This window comes from Psammomys obesus, unplaced genomic scaffold, assembly GCF_907164565.1.
Source record: "Psammomys obesus unplaced genomic scaffold, mPsaObe1.curated_primary_1811, whole genome shotgun sequence".
Lineage (NCBI taxonomy): Eukaryota > Metazoa > Chordata > Mammalia > Rodentia > Muridae > Psammomys > Psammomys obesus.
In genome coordinates, this window is record NW_026593286.1 from 12,447,994 (window position 1) to 12,470,266 (window position 22,273).

Here is a 22,273-nt window from a genome sequence, read left to right on the forward strand (position 1 = left end):
CCCGAGAGACTATTTCACCATCAGATTTTGGCTCCATTTTGAGGATGGAGTATGACTGTACTCCTGTGTGAACACATGAATGGCACCATCTCTCTGGTACCTCCAAGCACACAGAAGTTTATTCCTGTGAACAGAAGTCACCACTGTGTAATTTATTGGGAGTGAATTAAGACAACAGGGGCACATTGGCACATTAAAATCCCATCAGGGAAACCAGACCCAGGAACTTACTGGACACGAGATAGAAAGGCAACCTGGGGCTCCACTTAGGTGGGTCATGAAGAACTTTCTCTCCTAACAGTGCACTTCAATGTCTAGCCCCTTTACCTACACGTACTGTGTATACCCACCCCTCTCCATACAATATGCATAAGCATGCCCCTTAGCAAGTCAGCTCCTCCTTCTCTTGGGCCCCTTAATGGGAAACCCCAAGCAATAATCATGACCTCCGAGTGTCTTCCCTCATGTGGCCTGCTGCTCCCTACAGGGTATTTTGGTCTTTTTTATTGTTTTAAGTAAAATTGTTTTAGAACTTTGCGATCAGGGTGGGGTTTTATTTCATTAGTGAACACTAGAACCAGGAAACAGCCAGTCCAAACAACAACCTGGACTACTGATAACACACTAGACCGAGGAAAACGGCCAGCCGGCAGGATTTACTACCTTGGGTAAAGGCAGCTAGCTTATGATGCATAGGCAAGGAGGTCAGCAGGCAAAGAAAAACCTCATCTCGTTACTCTTCTGCTCTTCTAGGGCTCCACATGCCAAAATCAACTTCAAGCCCAAAAGCACTCACCTGGATACTAGAAGAGGCAGACACTTAGTGCTACAGTGATCCCCAGACCTGGCACCTGATTGTACTTTAAAGCTGGAGGGAAACAAATACACCTAGGTATACAAATTATACACAATAATACACCAATATATGAGAAACAGAAAAAATGAAACCAATGCCTGTCATCTGATAAACTTGTTTAATTGCAGGAACACAGTAAGGACAATGAGACATGTTTGTTCACCCAGGGATGCCTGTGACACTGTCTCACTGCTTTTCTCACAGATGTGAGCTGTCTAGCTGGCGATGCTGGTTTTCTCTGCTCTTGCGCTCTCTTTGGGCTTGGAATAGTCCCAGGGCCGTCTGTTCTCGGTGAATCCATAGAGTTTCCTAAGTGCTACTCGCGCAGCTTCTTCCTCTGCAACTAGTATTGTTTCCCCAGGTCCTTCTCCAATCAGCTTTTTATCACTAGAAAGAAAACCGACAGTGGTCCTCAATGACAGAAAGACAGTATGTGATTCCATTCCACTACTTTCCTTTCCATGCTCTATAAATATAAAAACCTATGAGGCCCAGTATTTTCCAAGTCAAAGCACCAAGTGACAAAAGGATCAGGAATTCAGAGATTAAAGCTGGGTGTGGTGGTGCACTCCTTCATACCAGCATTTGGGAGGCAAAGGGAGGCAGATCTCTGAGTCTGAACCAGCTAGGTTTACATGGCAAGTTCCTTAGATTAGAAAATCTTCATACAAAGATTGGAAAAATTTTGCAGAAAACTTAATCTAGTTATCTTATGCTACTCAATGTTCACAACTAGTCCTCTGACTGAACACACACACTCTCTGCTAAAAAAGCATTCTAGCACTGAGCTCCACCTCTCTACCACTTTACACTTAAAACCTGAAATCAGTTTCAGTCAGGTCCATTTCTAAAAAGACTAAAAGGCACTAAATGGGTTGACACTTTGGTAAGACGTCAAAGCTCCTTTCTTCCACTCACTCTGAGGCTCAATTGAAGCTCTGCCAAGAGTAAATTAAGGGAGAACCTCGACCAGATAGAAATAAACTGTTTCCTTGCAGAGAGCCAGGTTTGGTTCCTAGCACCAACACGGCAGCTAACAACCATCTCTAACTCCAGTTCTGGAACTGACACTTTCTTGCAGCCTCCACATGCATGTGGTGCAGACATACATGCAGGTGAGCACTCACACATACAAACTCTTCAAAAGTTAGCATTAGCAAAAGACAAATAAACTTGTCTTCCACTAATAGCGGGGGGCGGGGGGGCTTCTGATAATTAGAGAGCAGCCCACTGAACTCCCTCTCACCCCAGGGTCTCACTGTGTAGCTCTGGCTGGCCTGGCTTTGAGTCTTGCCTCAAACCTACAGAGATCAGCTAGGATTAAAGGCATGCACCAACCATGGCCAGCTCAGAGACACAATTTTAATGCTGTTAGAAGTAACACTTGAAAACTGGAAGTCTATCTTGAAGGCTTCAGTTCAGAAGCCTTCAGTTCAGAAGTGAAGAGTAAGTCTTTACTAACCAGTATAAGCCGACAAAGTACACAGGCAAAGCAGTTGTGCTTCCGGACTGCCTGGTGAGTCTCGACTCAGGAGCTGGAATGTTTCTCTTCTTCAGTTCCTCTACAAGCAGTCCCATGGGGTTTATGACGGTCCACATCTCGAAGAGCTCTTTCCCGGTCATTTGCGTTATTAAAAAGTCCTGTGCATAATATTTATACATTTAAATCAGAATAGAACAAAGAGTATTACAACCAGAATTCAAAATCCATTTCTTTACCATAAAAACTGATAGGAAATGAATGGCAAATGGACATGGTAATCATCTATAGGCTGAAAATCTGAAATCCTCCAAAATCTGAAACTTTCTGCACCAAAGCGTTGGTTACAAAAGTTAAGATTATGGAGCATTTTCACCTTAGGCTTTGGAATTTCAGTTTGATCCTCTCCCCTTGGGGCTCACACATGCAAGGCAGGCAAACACTCTACCTGATTTAAACCCTCATGTTCCCATAGGCTGCTGTTTGTTTGTGTTTTTAACTTTTTATCACAAATTTAAGTTTTTTCAATTTTAAACCCCGAAGAAACAATATGAAGCAATATAACCTACCAAAATTATATGAAAGATAAACTCCTACCTTACAATTCAATTACCAAATTACTGAAATTCAAAGTAGAAGACAAGCATGTGTCTGTCTACTTACTAAGGACACACCCATAGGCCACGGCTTTCCATCATGGGGGACAACATCCCTTTTTAGATCTTGATTTAAATATAAACTTTTCCTTTTAAAAAACAAACAAGGAAGCAACCCTAAAAGCTTAAAAAATAAGTTAAATCTTCAGAACTTGTAACCAAGCATTTATTATTTGCTTTTCATGAGATCCGAAAAAGAAAAAAAAACAAAAACAAAAACAAAAACAAAAAAACTGAAATTGGGCTGGAGAGATGGCTCAGAGGTTAAGAGCATTGTCTGCTCTTCCAGAGTTCCTGAGTTCAATTCCCAGCAACCACATAGTGGCTCCCAAGTATCTATAATTGGGCCCTTTTCTGGCATACAGGCCCATAACTCGGACAGAATATTGCACCATAATAAATATAAATAAACAAACAAACAAACAAATAAATAAAATTTAAAAAAACAAACCTGAAATCATTACAACAAAATGACCATAAAAATAGTTTAAGTCTGTCATTTGGGGGGCGGCAGTTCTACAAAGCTGTATCAAAAGAATGACTGAGAAAGAGAAATGTTTCCTCCTGTCCACACTGAGCATGTTTGAACAAGGGTAACAGTTACCCACCCTGATGAAAAGTGCAGCCCTTTCTGGTCCACTGCTTTGCAGCAGGGCTCCAATCACTGCGAAGAAAGTCCGATGTAATACGGGTGGCGGGACAGGAAATTCCGCACTGAGGGTCAGCTGCTCCACCGCCAAGTTCCGAGCCACGTGACAGACAACTGCCTCACCAGTAAGAAAGTTAACTAGACCTTCAGTGCCTTCCGTGGGCAATTCTGGGAACTCATCTTCAAGACATTTTGTGAGGCACTTGTGTGAAAAAGACAGCCCTTGCTCACACAGTTCTTGATTGTCCTTAATATTCAGAAGAACAGCTTCTTTCTCTACCCCAAGTTTCTCACGTTTTGCCTCTTCACTTTTAATATAGCAGCTATTGACAAAGGCAGTTTTGAGAAGGTCCAACGAAAAGGTTTCTTGTAACCGAGATCCAAAGGCTTGTACTTCTGCATGGTAATCCCAGTTTGGCTTCTCTGAGCTGAGGATGTAGAGATAGTAAGGAGAATAGCATGTCACCATGTATAAAAGTGTTCGAACTTTATTATTATAAAGGAACTTACATAAAGGATCAAAATAAAGTGTTTCTTTTAACGTCCGGGTCTAACAGTTTAAATACAAAAACTAATGCAGATGGACACTGGCAGTCCTGTGCTACATTCTCCATATAGGGTTAGGATTAATTTTTTCCCTTTGGCTTAACTGCCATATTAAAGAGATGGTTTACATCAGATCAGGATATTGTTCTAGGTTAAGTTCCTTCTTTCTGCTTTTACAATGAAATTATACTTTCTACCTAAATATGATCAAATTATAGCTATGTAGTGTCAGGCCACCAACTAAAAGTATATTATATTTAGTTTGTATCCAATTTATTTAAAGTTCAGAAATGTTCCCTTAAAGTACCAGCTACATAGGCTAGTATCAGTATTATGGGCACGTTAAAATTTCATAACCATAGGTGAGGGTTGAAGTTGTTGTAATTCAGTAACAGAGTGCCTGCCTGCCTGCCAGACACAAGGGACAACTGGTGAATAAAAAACACAATTCCAAGAATTAAAATGTCTTTTCCTGGAGAAAGATAATGCCAGAATCAAACCCTTTTAAGTGAAAACAAAAACAAAACAAACAAACAAAAAACACAATCTAGGTTGAAACTCATAAATCTACATTTGTAATCCATAGTTTTTTCCAATTTTAATTCATAAATCTTAAAATGTGCACCTGTCCAATAAGCAAGAAAATGTAAATTAAGGCACGAGTTCTTATTTTTGCTTATCATGACAAAAAAAAATTGTAATAGAAGGCGTATTAGTGCATCACCGGTATTAAGTGTAAACGGGATCAATATTCTCCTGGACAGCAATATTAAAGTGATAATCAAAATTTCATATCAGGAATAAGTTCCCAAAGAATTAACTACAGGCAGTTCCCACTTCTTGGGCTGTACTAACAATCTGGAGGAGGCCAAATGTCAGTGCAACTGTAAGAATGAAGTCCAATTACGTGTATCTTTGTTCACAAAGACACAGTAAACAGAAAATGTAACGTACAGGATTACACATAAGCACGATGCACTTTATAAAAACTTGTGGTTTCTTTGTTGTTGATGATTTTGTTACCAGACAGCAACAGATTAATTAGATTAAAAACAACAACAACTAAACTTTCCCCCTCTTACTCTGGACAGTGGACACCCAGGTCTACAGGGAACTGAAATTTTCTGCCCTGGTTCGCAATTCTATAGGGCTCCTACCCCTCTTAAAGGTGCCCAAACAATTTCGGGACAACCAACCCTGACACAGGGCAGAAACAAACTTGGGTCAATCCCAAATCCCAAGCGGTCAGCCTCTAGCAGGTCCCACGTGTCCATTTTCGGCTAGTGAGATTCTGCAGGGGACAGCACGGCCTCTGTTGTCCTTTTACCCTGTCTCGGGCCACGTGTGGCCATGTCCCCACCCGTGCTGGCAGGCAGCTGCAGCCCGAAATCCTCACGGCCACCTCGGCCGCTCGTCTACGCAGAGACGCCTACCGTCGCACGGGCGGCGGCGGGCAGCGCAGCAGGCGCCAGCGCTCCAGCTCCTTCTGGAAGCGGAAGGCGGCACGGAATCCCTTCTTCACTCCCCGAACCGGAGGAGCCAGCGTCGGGGCGGCCGGAGCCAACAGGCGGCCGGAGCCCTGCTGCAGCAGCCGGAACACAGCAGAAGCCATGGTAGGAACCGGGCAGTGGAGGGCGGAAGAAGGTCAGCCGGACCGGTGTATCCGGAACACAGTTCCCCGGGAACTGTGCAGCAGAGGGAGGGCTGAGTGTGCTGCGCATGCGTAAGTGCTCGTAGCTGCACCTTCTGCGAGTGTGAGTGCCGAAATTAGTGGAAAGAAGTTGGGTCGCCCTTTCAGTCTCATTTGTATTTATTTCTCACTGAAGTAAAGCAAAAGTTAGTTTCACTTTCGGCTTAAAGAAAACCCTTAAGTTCTCAAAAGGAGGGTTGGAGAGATGGCTAAGAGGTCTAGAGGTTCTGAGTTCAATTCTCAGCTACCACATGGTGGCTCATAACCATCTATACCGAGATCTGGTGCCGTCTTCTGGCCGGTAGGCACAAATGCAGGCAGAATACTGAAAACATAATCTTTTTTTAAAAAATTCTCAAAAGGGAAAACATTTCTTGTTTACATTTAGCCTTAAAATTACTTGTCCCTGGCAATGTGGCCTTGTCAAACCACGGAGGAAGAGGATCCAGGCCCTCGTAATGAGACTTGATAAGCCATGGGCAGATGGCAGATGAGAACTCCTTTCGGGGGACTGGGGAAAGGAATAGTGGGGGAGAGAGAGGGAGGAAGGGACTGGGAAGAGCTGAGGGAGGGGGCTTCAACCGGGATATATAATGAGTAAGTTATAAAATAAATAAAAATAAAGTCACAGAACATCAATCCAGCTACTACTGAGTAAATGTTTATGAAGTTCAAGATTTCACCCCACCCTTTTCCAAAAAAGTCTGGTTCTCAAAAGCCCTATGTGCTTAAAGCAAATTCTATAAAAATAGATCCAGTTGGTTTTAAAAGTATTGAAAATCCGTGGACCATCAGATAAGTGGATTTAAAGAAATTACAGGGAATTTTCTTTTCTGCAATATTTCATTTATTGGGAGGATTAACCTAAATCTGTTTGATGTAACTGATAAACCAACCTGCTTCCATCTTGGCCTTGAAAGACATAGTAAAAATAGTCACATATCTGTTTATGATTAAATCTCTGTTTTGGGCTATCCCCCACCTGTAACCTTAACTACAAATGGTTCTCTACTGCCTCTTCTAGGAAATGATAACCGTGCCTTTGTTTGAATAGGTTATTATGACCGCCTGTTGTTAAGACTACCTTGTTATGATCACTTTGCTTTTAGGAGGTTATTATGACCAACTTGTGCCTGTGCTCTGCTTTTGTAACCCTGTCTATTTGCCTGTCAAATACTTCATTTGGAAACCCCCTACTCCTAGACTTAAAAGACCATTTTTCCTGTCTAATGCTGATCTCCTTAATCCCACCTTTAGGAGGAGACAGCCAATGTACACAGAAAAAGAGTTTGCTTTAATAAATTGCTTTCTTTAATTAATGATGATTTGGGTCAGTGGTCTTTCTCCTGACATCTTGTGGGATTAACAGTAACCTCAAGCTTAGTAAAGCTAAAGTAATGTGCAGAGGCTCCCAGCAAAAACAACTAAAACATGGTTTTCAAATTTAAAAAAACCTGTAAGGTCTCAAGCAACTTTTCCCACTAATAGGCCTACATAGACCTCAAGAGTTATGTTTATGTTCTGCTTTCTGATGTTCTGATGGTATAATCACTTCAAAACAATGAAAGGTTTATTTGGTGTGGTAGCTATTCTTGGTTGTCAACTTGAATACATCTGGAATTAACCAAAACCCAAATGACTAGGCACATCTGTGAGGTTTTTTTTTTTTTTCCTTAATCAAATTATTTGAAATTGGAAGATCCACCTTCAATCTGGGCCATAACTTCTGCTGGCAGCCTATATAAAGAACATGGAAGAAGGAAGGAAACATCCTCTCTTTGCTTGCTGTAGCTCTTGCTTACAAGTCGTACTTTCACTGGAATAAGAGCCTACTTCTTCAGGATTTCAGCATATGCTGAAGACAAGATGAGACATCTGGCCTTGTGGATTGAGCACAAGGGTTCTTGTGGGGTTCTTGGACCTTCTGTTTGTAGGCCGCCATTGCTGGACTAGCTGGACTAGTTGGACGAGCCTGTAAGCCACTCTAATAATCCCCTGCTCTCTATATATAGATAGATTCATATGAAGTTCTGTTCTCATAGAGAACCTTGAGAAATACATTTGGGTTCATAACAGTTTTCGTTTTTGTTGTTGTTTTGTTTTTAAGATTTCAGTTCACGATCACATGCAACCATTGCTCTTGAGCCCATGGTAAGGCAGTAATACATTATGGCAGGGTATATAAAACCACAAAGCCTGTTCATTTCATGCTTAGGACATAAGAGAGAGTTAACTGGGAACCAGAATCCCCTCAAGGGCTCATCCCCAACGACTGACAACCTCTAACTAGGCCACAAGTAATAAAGGTTGCACTCTTTCCTAGTAGGGCAGTGGGCTGGGGGCCAAACTTTTACCACGTAGGCTTTGAAAGGATATTACAAATTTCAGTATAGGAAACTTGCTGTTTTTAAGTTATGTTTCAATGAACATAGTAAGAAGATGAATACTTGGATGCAGGATCCAGGCCCAAAAACTCGAAGGAAGGAAAAATCATTTTTGTTGTATTTTTCTCTTAAGAACTTTATTTTCCTTTAATCTACTGTTATTCCTAATTCTTTTAAAGATATATATATATATATATATATATTTACTTATGTACTATATATATAATATATATATGAGTGTTTTGTCTGTATGTACATTTGCACATCAGAAGAGGGAGTTGGATCCCATGGGACTATAGTTATAGATGGTTGTGAGCCACCATGTAGGTACTGGGAATTGAATTTAGGACCTCCAGAAGAATTTAACTGCTGAGCCATACCAATTTGATCAAAGCTCTACAAGTGTGAACATTCTGGTTTCCAATTGGTCAACATCCGGTAAACAGTGGGCAGAGTCATATTTAGAAAGAAGAGAAGGTGAGGTAATAAAAGTTCACTTTAACTATTGGTGAATACTTTAACCTTTGATGTTTTTATATTGGGGACCTGGCTTAACGCAATCCTTTAGGGATGGTATGGGCAGTTGGAACACAGTGCACAAAAAGATGAACAATAACAAAGGTGGTGAGGTCTGGAATAACCTTGTCTACACACCAGCAATCTCAATCATTTGAAGTTAGTCAATAGCATGTATTACCTAAAGAATTAGATCCAGTTTTAACTACTTTAATGTTCTTTAAGCTACTACATGAAGAAAACAGCAGACAGATATAATTGTCATAAAATAAAACTTTTAGAGTTAAAACTGTTTAAAAACTGGAGTACCTAAGTCTTGATAGATAAAGAATTAAGTCCACTCTACTGAAGTTTTATTTGTAAAATCTAGTTTTGGGAGAGTTGACTGTAAATAGTCAAAGTTAAAACTAATAAAGCTCACAAACCATTGGAAACTCCATTTCTAGGAGATCGGATGCCCTCTTCTGGCCTCTGCAGGCAGAAGTGTAAGTATACAATGCACATAAAATAATAAGTAAATCTTTAAAAACCTATAAATGTCAGTATAAATCTGATGTAAGCACTTTAATATATAATTATACTACAGAAGTCTTGATGTGGAAGTAGTCATGAACAGAGACCTTCTGCCTGAAACAGCTCTGTTGCCTTTCTAGAAGTGGGGTGAACAGTACCAGGCATTTTACCTTGAGTGCAATCCCAGGAACAGATACTCTGCTTTCGTATCCTAGGCTTTTGGAGGCTATGCTTTCAGACACTGAGTTTTAAAATAATTTGTTACTTGGGGATCAAATCAATTGGGTGGAATGGCAACATAACAAATATTCCACAATCCAGAAATATATTGAAAGGCGGGGTCTAGATGGATACGGGTTTGCTAAATGTGGAGGAGATGAGAAAATAAACTAATGCTTTGCAGTTTGTACAAAATCACAAAGGCAAGAACTATTAAGACTTTGTACGGCTGAAAGGAGTGTTCACTAAAGTTCACTAAACCCTGATAGTAGGAATTCAGAAGTTGAGATGACATGCAGATTTATTATGTTCACAGAAGCAAATGATGAAGCATGGTTCCCCATTATCATGAGTCAGACTGTACTTACCTCTCACATATAGGGGAATATAGACAGCTTTAGGGAAGTATAGGTGTTTTGTAGGGGAATTTACTGGGCTTAGAGAAGCATGACGGCACAGGGCGAAGTTTCCTGGGCAGGAAATGCAGATGAGAGATTGCAAGTGGCTCTCTGGAGAAGAATGGGTGATGCCCTCAAAGACAATGACCTACAAGATATGACTGTCCAGGTGTGTTATCAAACTTCAGCTTCCCCCAGAGGTAGGAGGTCAGCTAATAGAAGCTCATCAAAGGGATAAAAGGTAATTATTTACGTCACTGGAGGTTGAGATTTTAGCTAGACAAGCATTTATTCAAGCAGTCTCTCCCACCATGTATTGGCTGCACTCTCTTGCTCTCTTGGTATTGCAGAGTGGATTTTGAGATGACAGCCCTTGGATTATTAGTAAATTTCCCTCCATCTAGTGATATTAGTCCTGTCCTTCAATCCCCATAGTTACAGATTCTATTTCTTATTATTAGAAACATTCAAGAAACAAACTCTAAAGACAGAGAAATAGGGATGTTTCGTGCAGTGTCTCCACCTTCTTAAAACTTTTAAAAATTGAGTAGGACTTGTACTTGAGTAAGAAGGATGACCATGGTGGGAACAGGAATATTAGCAAGAAGCAAAATCAGGTGGATGGTGAGAGAGGCATGGAGATGTCAAACCACGTTGACTATAATCTCAAAACTCCCAACTCCAAGTGTGTTGTTTCAGTTTTGTGTAAATAAGCATGTAGTGGTGGTTTGAGCTTTATTCAGAGAACAGTTCATGAACAGGCAAAACGGGCGGAAGAAACCAAGGCTAAGAGGAGCTAGCCCAGGGACAAGATGATATTGAGATTCTATTTTCAATCTATCCCACAGATTTAGCATGCTTTGGACAGATAAGCGTTTATTAGTATATATAAGAACTGCAGAGAGATGTTAAACATTTTCCCTTAGTTAACCAGATTTTAGCCACTAAAATTGTAAACAACCTCAATGCTTTATGCAAATAAGCTTTCCTTTAGATGCTTATCATTTATATGAATTATATTGTTTGTACAGACTTTAATATTTAATGTATTAAATGTCAATATATGCTGTCATAGTTCAGTGGTTTTACCACAGAGTCCCCATGATGCTATTGGTAATTCATTAGTATCACACTGTTGATTTTTGTTGTTTTGTTTTTGGTCTGTCCATCCTTCCCCCTACAGTGTGTTTTGTGTTTTCTTGAGCTTACTTTCTAACTCCAGTTGGCCTCAAACTCATGGCTTTCCTCGTGCCTCAGTTTCCCTGTGCTGATATTACTGTGTGAACTACTATGCCCATACCATCACAGTAACTGTATCAGTTGATGCTAGTCATGAAAATGGGACCCATATCAGATGGCTCCTTGGAGGAAGTAAATAAAAGGAACTGGTTTCAAGGCATTGGAACCACTGAAAGGTCTGCAGGGTGTCACGGAGGAAAACTAGAGATTAAATAAGATAGGACTGGAAAGATGGCATCTCAGTAGGGAGCCCAGAAACCTAGCCAAGACTGCCTGCCAAGAGCTGCCACAAAAGAGGGAATTGGAGATGCTAGGGAATGACTTTGTTCCCTGAACAGAGAAAGCTGGTGAAATATTCTGGTTTCCCTTTTCTTCCCGCCGTCTAGTCTTCTACACCTGCTTGCCACTGTACAAACATATCAGGAAGCAAATTAGTAAGAGCCTAGGATGGCTGTTTGCAGAACTAAGCCTGTTACAACAGAGTAAGCCGGGAAACGGTGGATGGCAAACAGGAGAATAACCAGCAGGGTTTTACATTCAAGAAGCAAAGATGTGAAGAGTGAAAGTTCAACCCCAAATTAGAATGCTGACCTATTAAGCTAACATACTTTTAATTCATCCAAATGTTAAATGTAGAAACTCTTTAAAAGTAGCAATTAGTAATAATTATACCCATTACTATTATCGTTTCAGTAAAACTATAAAGGCATTCCCACAGGAAATCCAGTGTTAGACACAAGGAGTTAGAAGAGAAATTACACAAAAAAGTAGGAAAAGTGATGACAAAATGAATGATAAATGGTGAGGTCCAGTGTCAGGAACCTGGGTTAATCGTCATGACTTCTGTTCCCTACATCACCAAAAAAAAAGAGTTAATACTGTTTCACTGCAGAGATGTGATTCCGAGAAAGGCTATCTTGCTTGCGAAGATGTCTTTCCACTTAACAGCAGATCTGATTCTAAAGATATCGCTCTTTTGTCTCTGGGATAAATCAACAGCTGAGAGCTCATGGCTGGCCATCAATAATGGAATATTATTAACAGACTCTGCTAACTCATCAGGGCAACTGAGAAATCAATTCTCCTTGTGTATCTGGAGTCTGTCAATTTCAAGAGCCTGTTAATTATTGCCTATTGCCACCACTTGGATCCATTTTCTTCAGGTTTTGCCTCAACGTTTCCAGAGGCTTCCAGCTACCTTCTTTATGTAATCATCATTTGCCACGGCTGACCATCCCCTCCTCCTTAAACTAAATATCTTCTCCCATGGGCTCCAAAACAGCACATGCTTAGCCTAGTTTTCTCCTAACTCATGGGGCTCCCTCCTCTGTCCTCTTATTGGGATGTCTTTCTCTTGATAACCTATAAATGTTGACATATACAAGGACTCTGTCTTCCTCAGTGGTTCTCACTCAGCCTTCCTAATGCTGCTGCCCTTTAATACAGTTCCTCACAGTGCAGTGACCTCCAACCATAAAATCATTTTTGTTGATTGTTCAGAACTGTAATTTTTCCACTGTAATGAACCCTAATGGAAATATCTGACATGCAAGATGTCTCCTATGTGACCCCTGTGAGAGGGTTGTTTGACACTCCAATTGGTTGGGACTCACAAGGTGAGAACCATTGACTTACACATATATAAAACATAATTTTTTTCTGAACTTAATTATATTCTCATATTTTTAGGAACAAGATACATACTTAAAAATTAGTGTGCAGTTGAACACTGATTTTTATAAAGAGGAGCTAAAATTAGAACTTATTTTGTTTACATAAACTGCCTTCAAGGTATAGCTAAAACGGCTTAAGGACATATAAAGAGTACATCTGAGGAAACAAAAATAAATCAGGGAGCTTTGGACCCAAAGTGGTTTGGAGGCATCCACTGAAGAGAGGCTTTTAAAGTGTGAGTGCCAACAAATCATTAAAAAAAAAAAAAAGTTTAGTCACAGCTCTTAAGTGGCCTTGTTTGATCTGTCCCACTGGGAAAATTCTAGTTGTATAATTAAGCTCTTGCTGACGGCTTCTGATTGGCTGAGCTTAAGTTTTGTTTTCCTTTACTACAGACATTTACAAGAAATGGGTCAAGTTAGGTTTCAGTCATGTTTACAAATCCAGAAGGGTTAAGGTCTCTGATGTGGGTGAGCTGGCTTTGTGTGCTCCAGTATCCTTCAGGCTCTAGTAGACACTGGTCTCATGTAGCCCAGGCAGGATTCAGACTCACGATGTAGCTAAGAATGATCTTGAACTTCTAACCCTTCTTTCTCTACAGCTGGCATTACAGGTGTGTTCGCCACCACACTCATTCTGTGTGGTCCTGGGCCTCATGCACACTACTCAAGAACTCTATTACCCAAACTACATTCCCAGACCAGAATTTCTGAACAACTCTATAGATTACCTTTCTTGCTTATTTTCAACCACCTTGCTGCCCTCAGAACAAGAATGAACTTGGTTCCTCTCTTTTGCTGCCAGCGTCTGCAAGACACACTCCATCGGCACGCCTTGACCTTCTGCAGTGACATCTACAGTGCAGGGACTGCTGCCGCCCTTCCACACTGTGTGAAGGGCTCCTGTCGGTCTACTTGTCACCTTCATTTGAAGACCCAATAGACAGCTTCAGACATTTTCCTGTTGAAAACTGAATCCCACACCTGTCTCTTCTTCATGTTCCCAGCTTAGGAAGTAGTCACCCTGGTCTTCTAATTGCCCAGCCCTCATCTTTATCTTTCTTTCATGGTCCATGTCTGTCCTAGTTTGCTGTCTGTTGCCGTGATAAACACCACGACCGAAAGCAACTTGAAAAAGAAAGGGTTTAACCTTCACTTCCACATCACAGTCTATCATTGAAGGAAATCAATGCAGGAAGTGAAGGCAGGAACCCAGAGGCAGAAACTGAAGCAGATCCCGTGGAGAAATACTGCTTACTGGATTGTTCCACGTGGCTCCCTCAGCTGTTGTTTTAAAAGAAATGAAAATCCCAACCAATTTGTTTTACCAATAAAGACTCAGGAGCCAGATGCTCGGGTGAAAACCTGCTAGCTCAGAGAGGCAGAGGAAGAATCCAGCTGACCTTCCTTCTCAGCTCAGGTCCAGATGGAAAAATCCCAAAAGGCTAGCGAGCTCAGCTAACAGCCCAGGAGGAAAATGCCCAAAATCCCAAGACCTAAGCTAAAACCAAAGAGCCAAAGCCAAAAAGCCCGTCCCCCTACCCTCTCTTCCCTTTCCTTCCCTTTCCTTTTCCTTCCTTTCTCTCCCTTCTCCCTCTCCCTCCTTCACCTCCTCCTTCTCCATGCTGTCTTAAGTACCCCTCAACTCAAAGTCCCTCCTACTCTTTAATCCCCGTCAGCTGGTTTCTTGTTCTGCCTCTTGACCTAGGTAGGGTTAACTTTATTAAATCCTGTGTACAGAAAGCTCTTGGATGAAAAGTGTGTGCTAGAGTTGGCAGAACCACACCTTAATCACCTGTTTACAATAAACAGAAACTTCTTGGAGTTAAGGTGTGTCTAGTTAGGGCTCAACCAAGCCAAACCATAAACAGGGGTTTACAGTTCACAGTGCCGGGAGTCACAGTGGGATCAAATATACTGCAACACTCACCCGTGTTTCCTGTACAAGCCAGGACCACTTGCCAAGGGGTGGCACCATCTACAGTAGGCTGGGCCCTCCCGCATCAACCGTTAGTTAGGAAAAACAGAGCTGTGTACAGGTCAGTTCAACGGGGGCAATTCCTCACTTGATGCTCCCTCTTTTCACATCTCTAGCTTACATCAACTTGACTAGAAACTAACCATCATAGTGTCTAAGGAATCTCACTGGCTCTTACTTCTAGATATGCAGAGCGTCTGGTGTCTGCTCATCATTGGAACCCTTAGAGGCTACCACCACCTCCCAGCTATTTTCACTCACTTTCTGTGGGACAGCCTTGCTACCTCTTTTTAAGATTTGAAGTAGCCAGGCTTGGTAGTGGTGGCCTGTAATCCCGGCTACTGAGACAGGAGGATCACTAAATTGAAGACTTTCTTGAGCTATGGGGCAAGTTCAAAGGCAACCTAGGACACTTATGGAGCCCCTGTCTCCAAATAGAAAACAAAAATAAAGAGGCTGAGGATGAAGCTGAGTGGCAGCACACTTGGCTAACATCCACCCTCAGCCAGCATAAAACCAATCAATCAAATTAGAAGTAGCTGATAATGATAGCACACACCTATAATTCCAGCACTAGGGGACCTGTAGTAGGAGGATTTTGAGTACAAGACTATCTAGGCTATATTGGAAGAGCATCCTCAAACCAAAGCCAAAACCTAAGAGCAGATTGGTCCAGTCTCCCCCAAATCTTTCATCAGCCTCCTGACACATATGAAAAACAAACAAACAAAACCCCAAAATCTTGCCAAGTTCTCCTGGCTGAGGATTATCTATTTTGTCTGTCTTATCTCTCTTCTTCCTACCCCATCTTCCCCCAGCATCACTGGTTGCTGTCCTGTTCCCATAGAACCCCAGCTCTGCTCACCCCTGGGCCACAGTATGTGCTATTTTCTTGTCCAGGATAGCAGTTTGCCCACATTCCACAGGGCTTACTTCCTGACTGGCTCAAATGTCTTTGCAAGGAAGCCTTTACTAGTCACCTGTCTCAGGTTGTATTCTCTACAAGCAGAAACTGAGCCAGAAGTTTGCACCCAGGATATAATTAGAGCTTAACACCTGTGGAGATGAGGGTGCTGGCAAGATTAGATAGCAATAGTCGTTAGTAGCACTGGGCTGATGAATCTCGGCTCAGGCCAAGAGGGAGCTCTGGAGCCAGTATTGCTTAGCAATGTGTCCTAATGGTTAGTTGGGTCTGGATGCTCCTGACTAATTGATTAGTTGTAAAATGCAAGGTACCATACAAAACGTATGGCTGCTACCCTGGGCCTCTCAGCAGCTAAAGCAGATGCTGAAGCACCTGAAGGCTAGAGACTGTGGCCATACCTTTTCCTTCAAGGTGGCTCTCTGCAGTCAACTATGTTCTCCATACCGCCCGAGTTAGAACGGTAACACCCTTACAGTCTGTGCTACCCCTCATTGCTTTACTTAATTGCATCCAACATTATCTAATGTAGCATATGATTTAATTTATTTCACTTATTTGTTTCCCACAGTGGAATGTCTGCCCTTTCTCTTTTCTGTCTCTGTCTCTCCGTTATTAGCGTAGTTGGAGCTCTGTGTCGTATGACACTATTCGTGGGGAAACATGAACAGATGTCTACATATACTAGGTAGGGAGCCAACAACGTATCAAAATATAGATATCACTAAAGTCCAATTTGGTGGGACAATGACTTTTATTGGGTTAACTTACAAGAGGATGTGAGTGAGGGCCTACTTATGGGCACAGGCTAGGAGTGCTCCGATGATGGTACCAGCCCCAGCTCCCAGCGGTTAGGGCTGCTTGTGTTTTTCTTAAAGCTATTGCCACGTTAAGTCCACCGGGTGGACTTCTGTTGTTCGATTTTGAGACAAAAACATTTACCACCTCCATCTCTTAAACTGATCGGTACTGAGATCATCTGTGTGAGAAACCATTGGTGAAGAGATCATCTGTGTGAGAAACCAAGTGCCATCTCCTGCAACGCAAATAGTCTAAGAGACACTATTTTCTTACCTTTTAACATGCCTGAAATTGGGGTGTGTCTTTCAGACAATGGCTTCTTAGAGTGGATGCAGTGTGGTATTGTTTGAGGGGCAAGTGCCTGTGCTCTGCCGCTGCTCAGCTCAATTCGTTTCCGGGAGAACGGTTTGGCTTTTTAACCTTTGTCAAGGTCCAGGCTTTTCTGGGCTTCTCTCCGGCATCACGACATTACAGCTGCGCGACTTCCCTGGGCAATACGGGAAACTGCGGCGGTGCTCGCGAACTTACAGCAGCGCGGCGCACACGCGGCCGGGTTGCCCTGAGCAACCGGCGCGTCCCCGCCCGGCGGTCAGCTGATGGGCCGCCCGCCGGGGAGGCCGCGGCGCGAACATGGCGGCCGAGATCCACTCCAGGCCGCAGAGCAGCCGCCCGGTGCTGCTGAGCAAGATAGAGGGCCACCAGGACGCCGTCACCGCCGCGCTGCTCATCCCCAAGGAGGACGGAGTGATCACCGCGAGCGAGGACAGGTAGGGTCCGGGAGCGCGCGGGGGCCGGGGCGCGAGGTGGGGGCGGCCACGAGGCACGGCGGGGTCCGCGGCCCCGCCTCCCCTCCTGTGGTCACCCCGGATCGCGGGGCCACCCCCGTCTCCCGCGTCCCTGCGGTCCCCCGAGATCCGGGTGCCGTCAGGCGGATCTGCCTCACGCCCCCAGTCTGGGATCTTTCCCTCCGCGCGTCTTTAGTCCCGGGAACCCCAACATGCTCCATCAGCCCCGGACCGTCTCACTGCCCCGTTTCAGTCCGGGACTGCCTCCGCAGCACCTCCTCTATCACGGGACCCCGACTCACAGCCTCTCCCATTCCTGGACCCTGTCCTACAGCTCCCCTCCAGTCCCGGGACCCCGTCGTCCCACAATTCCTGTCTAGCCCGGGACCCTGACCCACAGGGCCCATCCAACTCGGGACCCTGATATACAACACCCCTCCATCCTGGGATCTTGGGTCTCACAGGGCCTCTCCAGTTCTGGGCCTTCCTCCCTGCGGTCTTCAGTTAAGGACCCCTGCCACACCCTTCCAGCCTGGGACCTACCCTCTCCCTGTCCCCTCTAGAAACAAACCCTTGCTCCCACCGCAGCCTCCAGTCCGGGGTTCCCAATTCGCCCCTGAAACTTGGGACGCCAGCCAATTTCCCCCTGCCGCTGGAACCCTGTCTCATAGTGCTGCCCCAACCTTTGCCTCCTGTGTCTTCCTCGTCGGAGTTCGCCTAGTGCTCCAGAGTTTCTGGGTTCTCCTGGGTCCGTTCCAAGTCCCAGAGGGCTAGTGGCTGATTACCTTGGGACCTGGTGCAGGTGTTTATTCCTTACAAGGAACTCCAGGGGCATTCACCTTTTCCTTCTAGTTTGTTTGGTCGTTGGGGTTGGGGCTCTGAACCTTTCAGTGCTTCACCCTGGCCTCAGAATCAGTTTTTCTTTTGTTTTTTAAACCACAGTTGCTAGAACTATCTGAACTCTTCATTGGCCAAATAGTCTTAAAATTTTAAATAAAGGTGATTCATTCTTTAAAAGACCAGATGCAGGTATTTCAGAAGGAAAATTTATTTACAGGTAATTTATCACCACAAATAAGGAACAGAATGTCATTTACCACAAGACTGAAACAGCCTTGCTGTCAGTGCCGGTTACTCGCTACAGTTCAGAAAAGACTCACTTGGTCCATGATTTCATTTTACCCAAGAGGGAACTGAAGCTACAAAGATGTTACTAGTTTCTCTGAGTCAAGGAGATACTGAGGAAGCCCTGAATGGAACTGGGAACTTGTCATCTGCCCTCGGGTTTTCAGGACAGTGTAAAGTGACTGGGGGAATCACCCTTGTTTTAGAATTGTAGCAAGTTTGAAACTTTTAAAGGTTTAAAAAGCCGTTGAGGGAAATGTTTCCTCGGAGTCTCAAGCAGTGATAGGCCCAAGCTGGAAGGGCTTCAGGGAGAGTATTCTCTTCTCCCGGTGCTGCAGGCAGAGCCCAGCTTTTTGTCTTCATAGCTTTTGAAGTGAGTGAAATTGAGGGCCTGCCCTGAATGGGAAAACGAAACTTGAAGCCCACAGCTCCTACTGAACCTTTGTATTTGGTTTTTACACGAGCTCAGTTAGAGCTTTTTTTCCTCAGGTAGTGAGCGTGTTTTCCCTCCAGTTTACAGGTAATCGACCTCAAACAAGGGGGTATGTGATTGGTAGGCTCTTTGTGTAGGTGTGTGAAACAGGAATGGTGTGGGGAGAGTCGGAACATGAGACTAGAGAGAAGGGAATGTAAACAAGGCAAATGGCAGAACAGGGGTGTTTGTGTGATACAGAAGTTCAGACAACAGTTTATTAAACTCAGCCGGCTTTATCTGGTGAAATATTTTATTTGTGACTCATGTGTGTTGGGTAAGTTGCTGAATATCTGAGATTGCTGGGTAGGAACGGTCCTAATAAAGATTTTTATGGAAAGTGATTACTAAGCTGCTTCTCACATATTCAAGGGAGTCTTGGATCAGCTCATTTTTTTTTTTTTCACTCCTGCTCAAATGTCTTGCAGCAAATGACAGGACCACCAAGGAGTCACTACTGAAGGTTTCTGATGTGTATTTTAAGCCTTTTTGTAGGTACCACAATTCATGGCATTCAGTGAGAACGTGGGCTTTGTTTTGTTGGTTGGTCTTAGTTTTTTTCTCGAAACCATCATTTGTCATACTTGTCGTTCACTCATCCATTCATCCATCCAGGAATGCTGTATCGATTGAATGAGAGGTCCTGGGGATAAAAGAGGGGTCAAAAACCACAGTGCTTATACTCATACACTTTTGATTTATGGACCCTCATGGCCTTTGATCCACTGAAGCCTGTATAGAATATGCCCGAGGACTTAGAACACTGGCCTTTCTTATTCAGCCAAGACCATGTCAGACATACCTGTTCCTTCATCTCCACCGTAACTATAAAGGCAGCTGACATTAAAATAGCTCTTTCCAAGTGCTGAGCAGTTTACGGGGGACATGGTCCTGTGTCTCAGCTCCCCAGATGGCCGGAAAACACAGAAGGAAGAAACTCCTTGGGCTGGGTCCAAGAGTCATGTGTAGAGGAGGGCCTCATGGATGAAGGACTGGATTATGGAAAGGAGGGTGCACGGCCTGGTTCCAGGCAGAGGGAAAGGACTGAAGGGAGTGTGAAGTGGTAAGGAATTCTAGCTATTTTAAAGTGACCAGAGCAGAAGGTGGATGGGAGGCCATGGCAGCAAAGGCTGAGGCCTTGAAAGGGCAGTGCCCAGTTTTGGAGAAGATTTATGGTGTGACTCTAGGAACTGGATTTTATTTTGCAGTCAGGGATAAACACTAAAAAAAAAAAAAAAAAAAAAAAAAAAGCAAATGATATGATTTGAATGCATGTTTTAGAAATGGCAATAGTTAATCCTTAGAAAGTCCCTTCTCTACCAACCAGCGCAAATTTGGTGTGTGTGTTACTGCATCCAAGCTCATATCTTCCATGAGAACAGTGCACTCCATTTTCCTCAACAGCAGTTCCAAAACTCAATACATTTTCAGAGTAGGAAGTTCCTGTGTGTGGAAGTTTTTGCAAAGCTCATTGGTGCTAAAACTTGACCTGAATAGATGAATTGTTTGCAGTCTTTATTCATTGAGTACAGTGTGAATGTCTGTTTTACTGCAAAGGCGGCAGCAGCTGAGGATGCTCTGTCAGGTCTTGCCAAGAGTCTATCAAACATAAGGTAAACATACTGTATTCTGATGGCCATTTGACAGGTCAGAAAACTGAGGCACAAACCACACTGAAGTACTTACCAAGACCACAAAACTCTTTAATTGGTAGGACTGAGATTTGAACCTAGTTCTGTTACTTTAGGTCCAAGTTCTTTTAGTCATACATCTCTGCATTAGGAAAAACAGGCTATGTTAGTCAGCAATTGACTGCAAGCAGCAAATACAAAATGACAGGATTCACTTTATTATTATTATTATTATTTACAATTTATTTACTCTGTATCCCAGCTGTGACCCCCTCCCTCGTCTCCTCCCAATCCCACCCTTCCTCTTTCTTCTCCCCTCCCCTGGTCCACTGATAGGAGAGGCCCACCTCCCCTTCCACAGGATTTACTTCTTGCCTTGATCAGTGACCCTTCCTTTTTACTAATTTTCAGGATTTAAAAAAAAAAAATGGATTGCACCTTTTTAATACAACTTTGCAACTTGTTCTTTAATTCTTACAAAAGTAACTTTATAGACTGTTATTTGTGTGTGTGTGTAAAATAATCTATGTATGAGTGTAGATGCATGCTTACTGACGTGTTCCTTGGAAGACAGGCTGAACTTTCTTATCAGCTCTTTTTCAGTTTGCTTTTTACTCAGGATTTCCTGTAACCCAGCCTGGCCTTGAGTATACTGTGCAGCCAAGGGTGATTTTAAACTCCCAACTCTCCGGCCTCTATCGCCTGATTGCTAGAACTCTGGGTGTGTGCCACCACATTGTTTATTTATTTTTTTGTTTTGTTTTGTTTTTGAGACAAGGTCTCACTATGTGTCCCAGGCTGGCCTGGCACTGGTGATCATTCTGTCTCAGCCTCCTGAGTGCTGGGATTGTAGGTGTGTACTGCCACAAATCTTCTTCGCAGAAAAGAAAGTTTGAGTGTTTGTAGCAGGATCCAGCTGAAGTTAATGTATTACAGAAAGGCCACAGAGAACAAGGATGTCCTGAAAGGAAAAGCTAAAGAATCTGGGGGCTTCCTGAAGCCAGGGCCCACTTTTCAAACATCCGTGCCAGCAGTTCCTCCATCGACCGTGGCCCCCAGGGAACATTTGAGACTATCTGCAGTCACATTGGCAGGGCAGAAGATACTGTTGGCATATGGATCCTTGCCAAGCCCAGAGCTCAGCATCCTTTAATGCCAGGGCGACTGCTCAACGTCCCGTGGTACACAGACCCTAGTCACTAGCCTTTCTGCTCTTCAGAAAGTGGTTCTCAAACCGGAGTGTTAGTCAGCATCACTTGGAACTCTTGTGAACCAGTAACTATTGAGCCTCACCCCCGGAGATTCTGATTAGGAAAGTTGAGTTTGTGGGGGCAGTCCCTGAGAGAACTAGCATTTCTATCAAGTTCCTGAGGGATGCTGCTGATCCAAGGATCACACGCTAAGCACCAGTGATGGGCAAGAAAGGAGGGTTGTACCTCAATCAGAGGAGAAAGCTCTTTACACCTCTCTTCAAAGAAAACTTATTTTTAGATTGTGTGTATATCTGCATCTGTGCGCTGTGAGTGCAGATGCCCTCGGAGTTCCAAAGATGTTGGATGCTGTGCTGCTGGAGCTACAGGAGGGTTTGGGTTTTAGGAACCGTACTCTGTTCCTCAGTATGTGCTCTTAACTGCTGAGCCATTTCCCCAGCCCTCCTCCCCATTTCAGCATTTTGGATATATTTCCTTAGAGTGATTTTACAGATACCCACACACTAACAGGTATTCTGTCTTTGTGACA

At 43.3% G+C, this 22,273-nt stretch overlaps 2 protein-coding genes across 2 annotated transcripts in view; one reads left to right on the forward strand and one right to left on the reverse strand.

Moving 5' to 3' along the window:
* Positions 1-957: 957 nt before the first annotated feature.
* Positions 958-5,837, reverse strand: Mrpl44 (mitochondrial ribosomal protein L44). The gene is made up of 4 exons (XM_055616882.1): positions 5,621-5,837; positions 3,601-4,069; positions 2,319-2,497; positions 958-1,243 (listed from the first exon to the last, which is right to left on the reverse strand). The coding sequence occupies exons 1-4, from the start codon at positions 5,797-5,799 to the stop codon at positions 1,072-1,074; spliced, it is 999 nt and encodes a 332-aa protein (XP_055472857.1). The 5' UTR covers positions 5,800-5,837; the 3' UTR covers positions 958-1,071.
* Positions 5,838-17,107: 11,270 nt separating this feature from the next.
* Positions 17,108-22,273, forward strand: part of Wdfy1 (WD repeat and FYVE domain containing 1) — a 47,451-nt gene continuing 42,285 nt past the window's right edge. Inside the window, exon 1 of the mRNA XM_055616881.1 lies at positions 17,108-17,287. Coding sequence (XP_055472856.1) covers positions 17,151-17,287 — 137 coding nt within the window. The 5' untranslated portion in view covers positions 17,108-17,150. The remainder of the gene's footprint in view (positions 17,288-22,273) is intronic.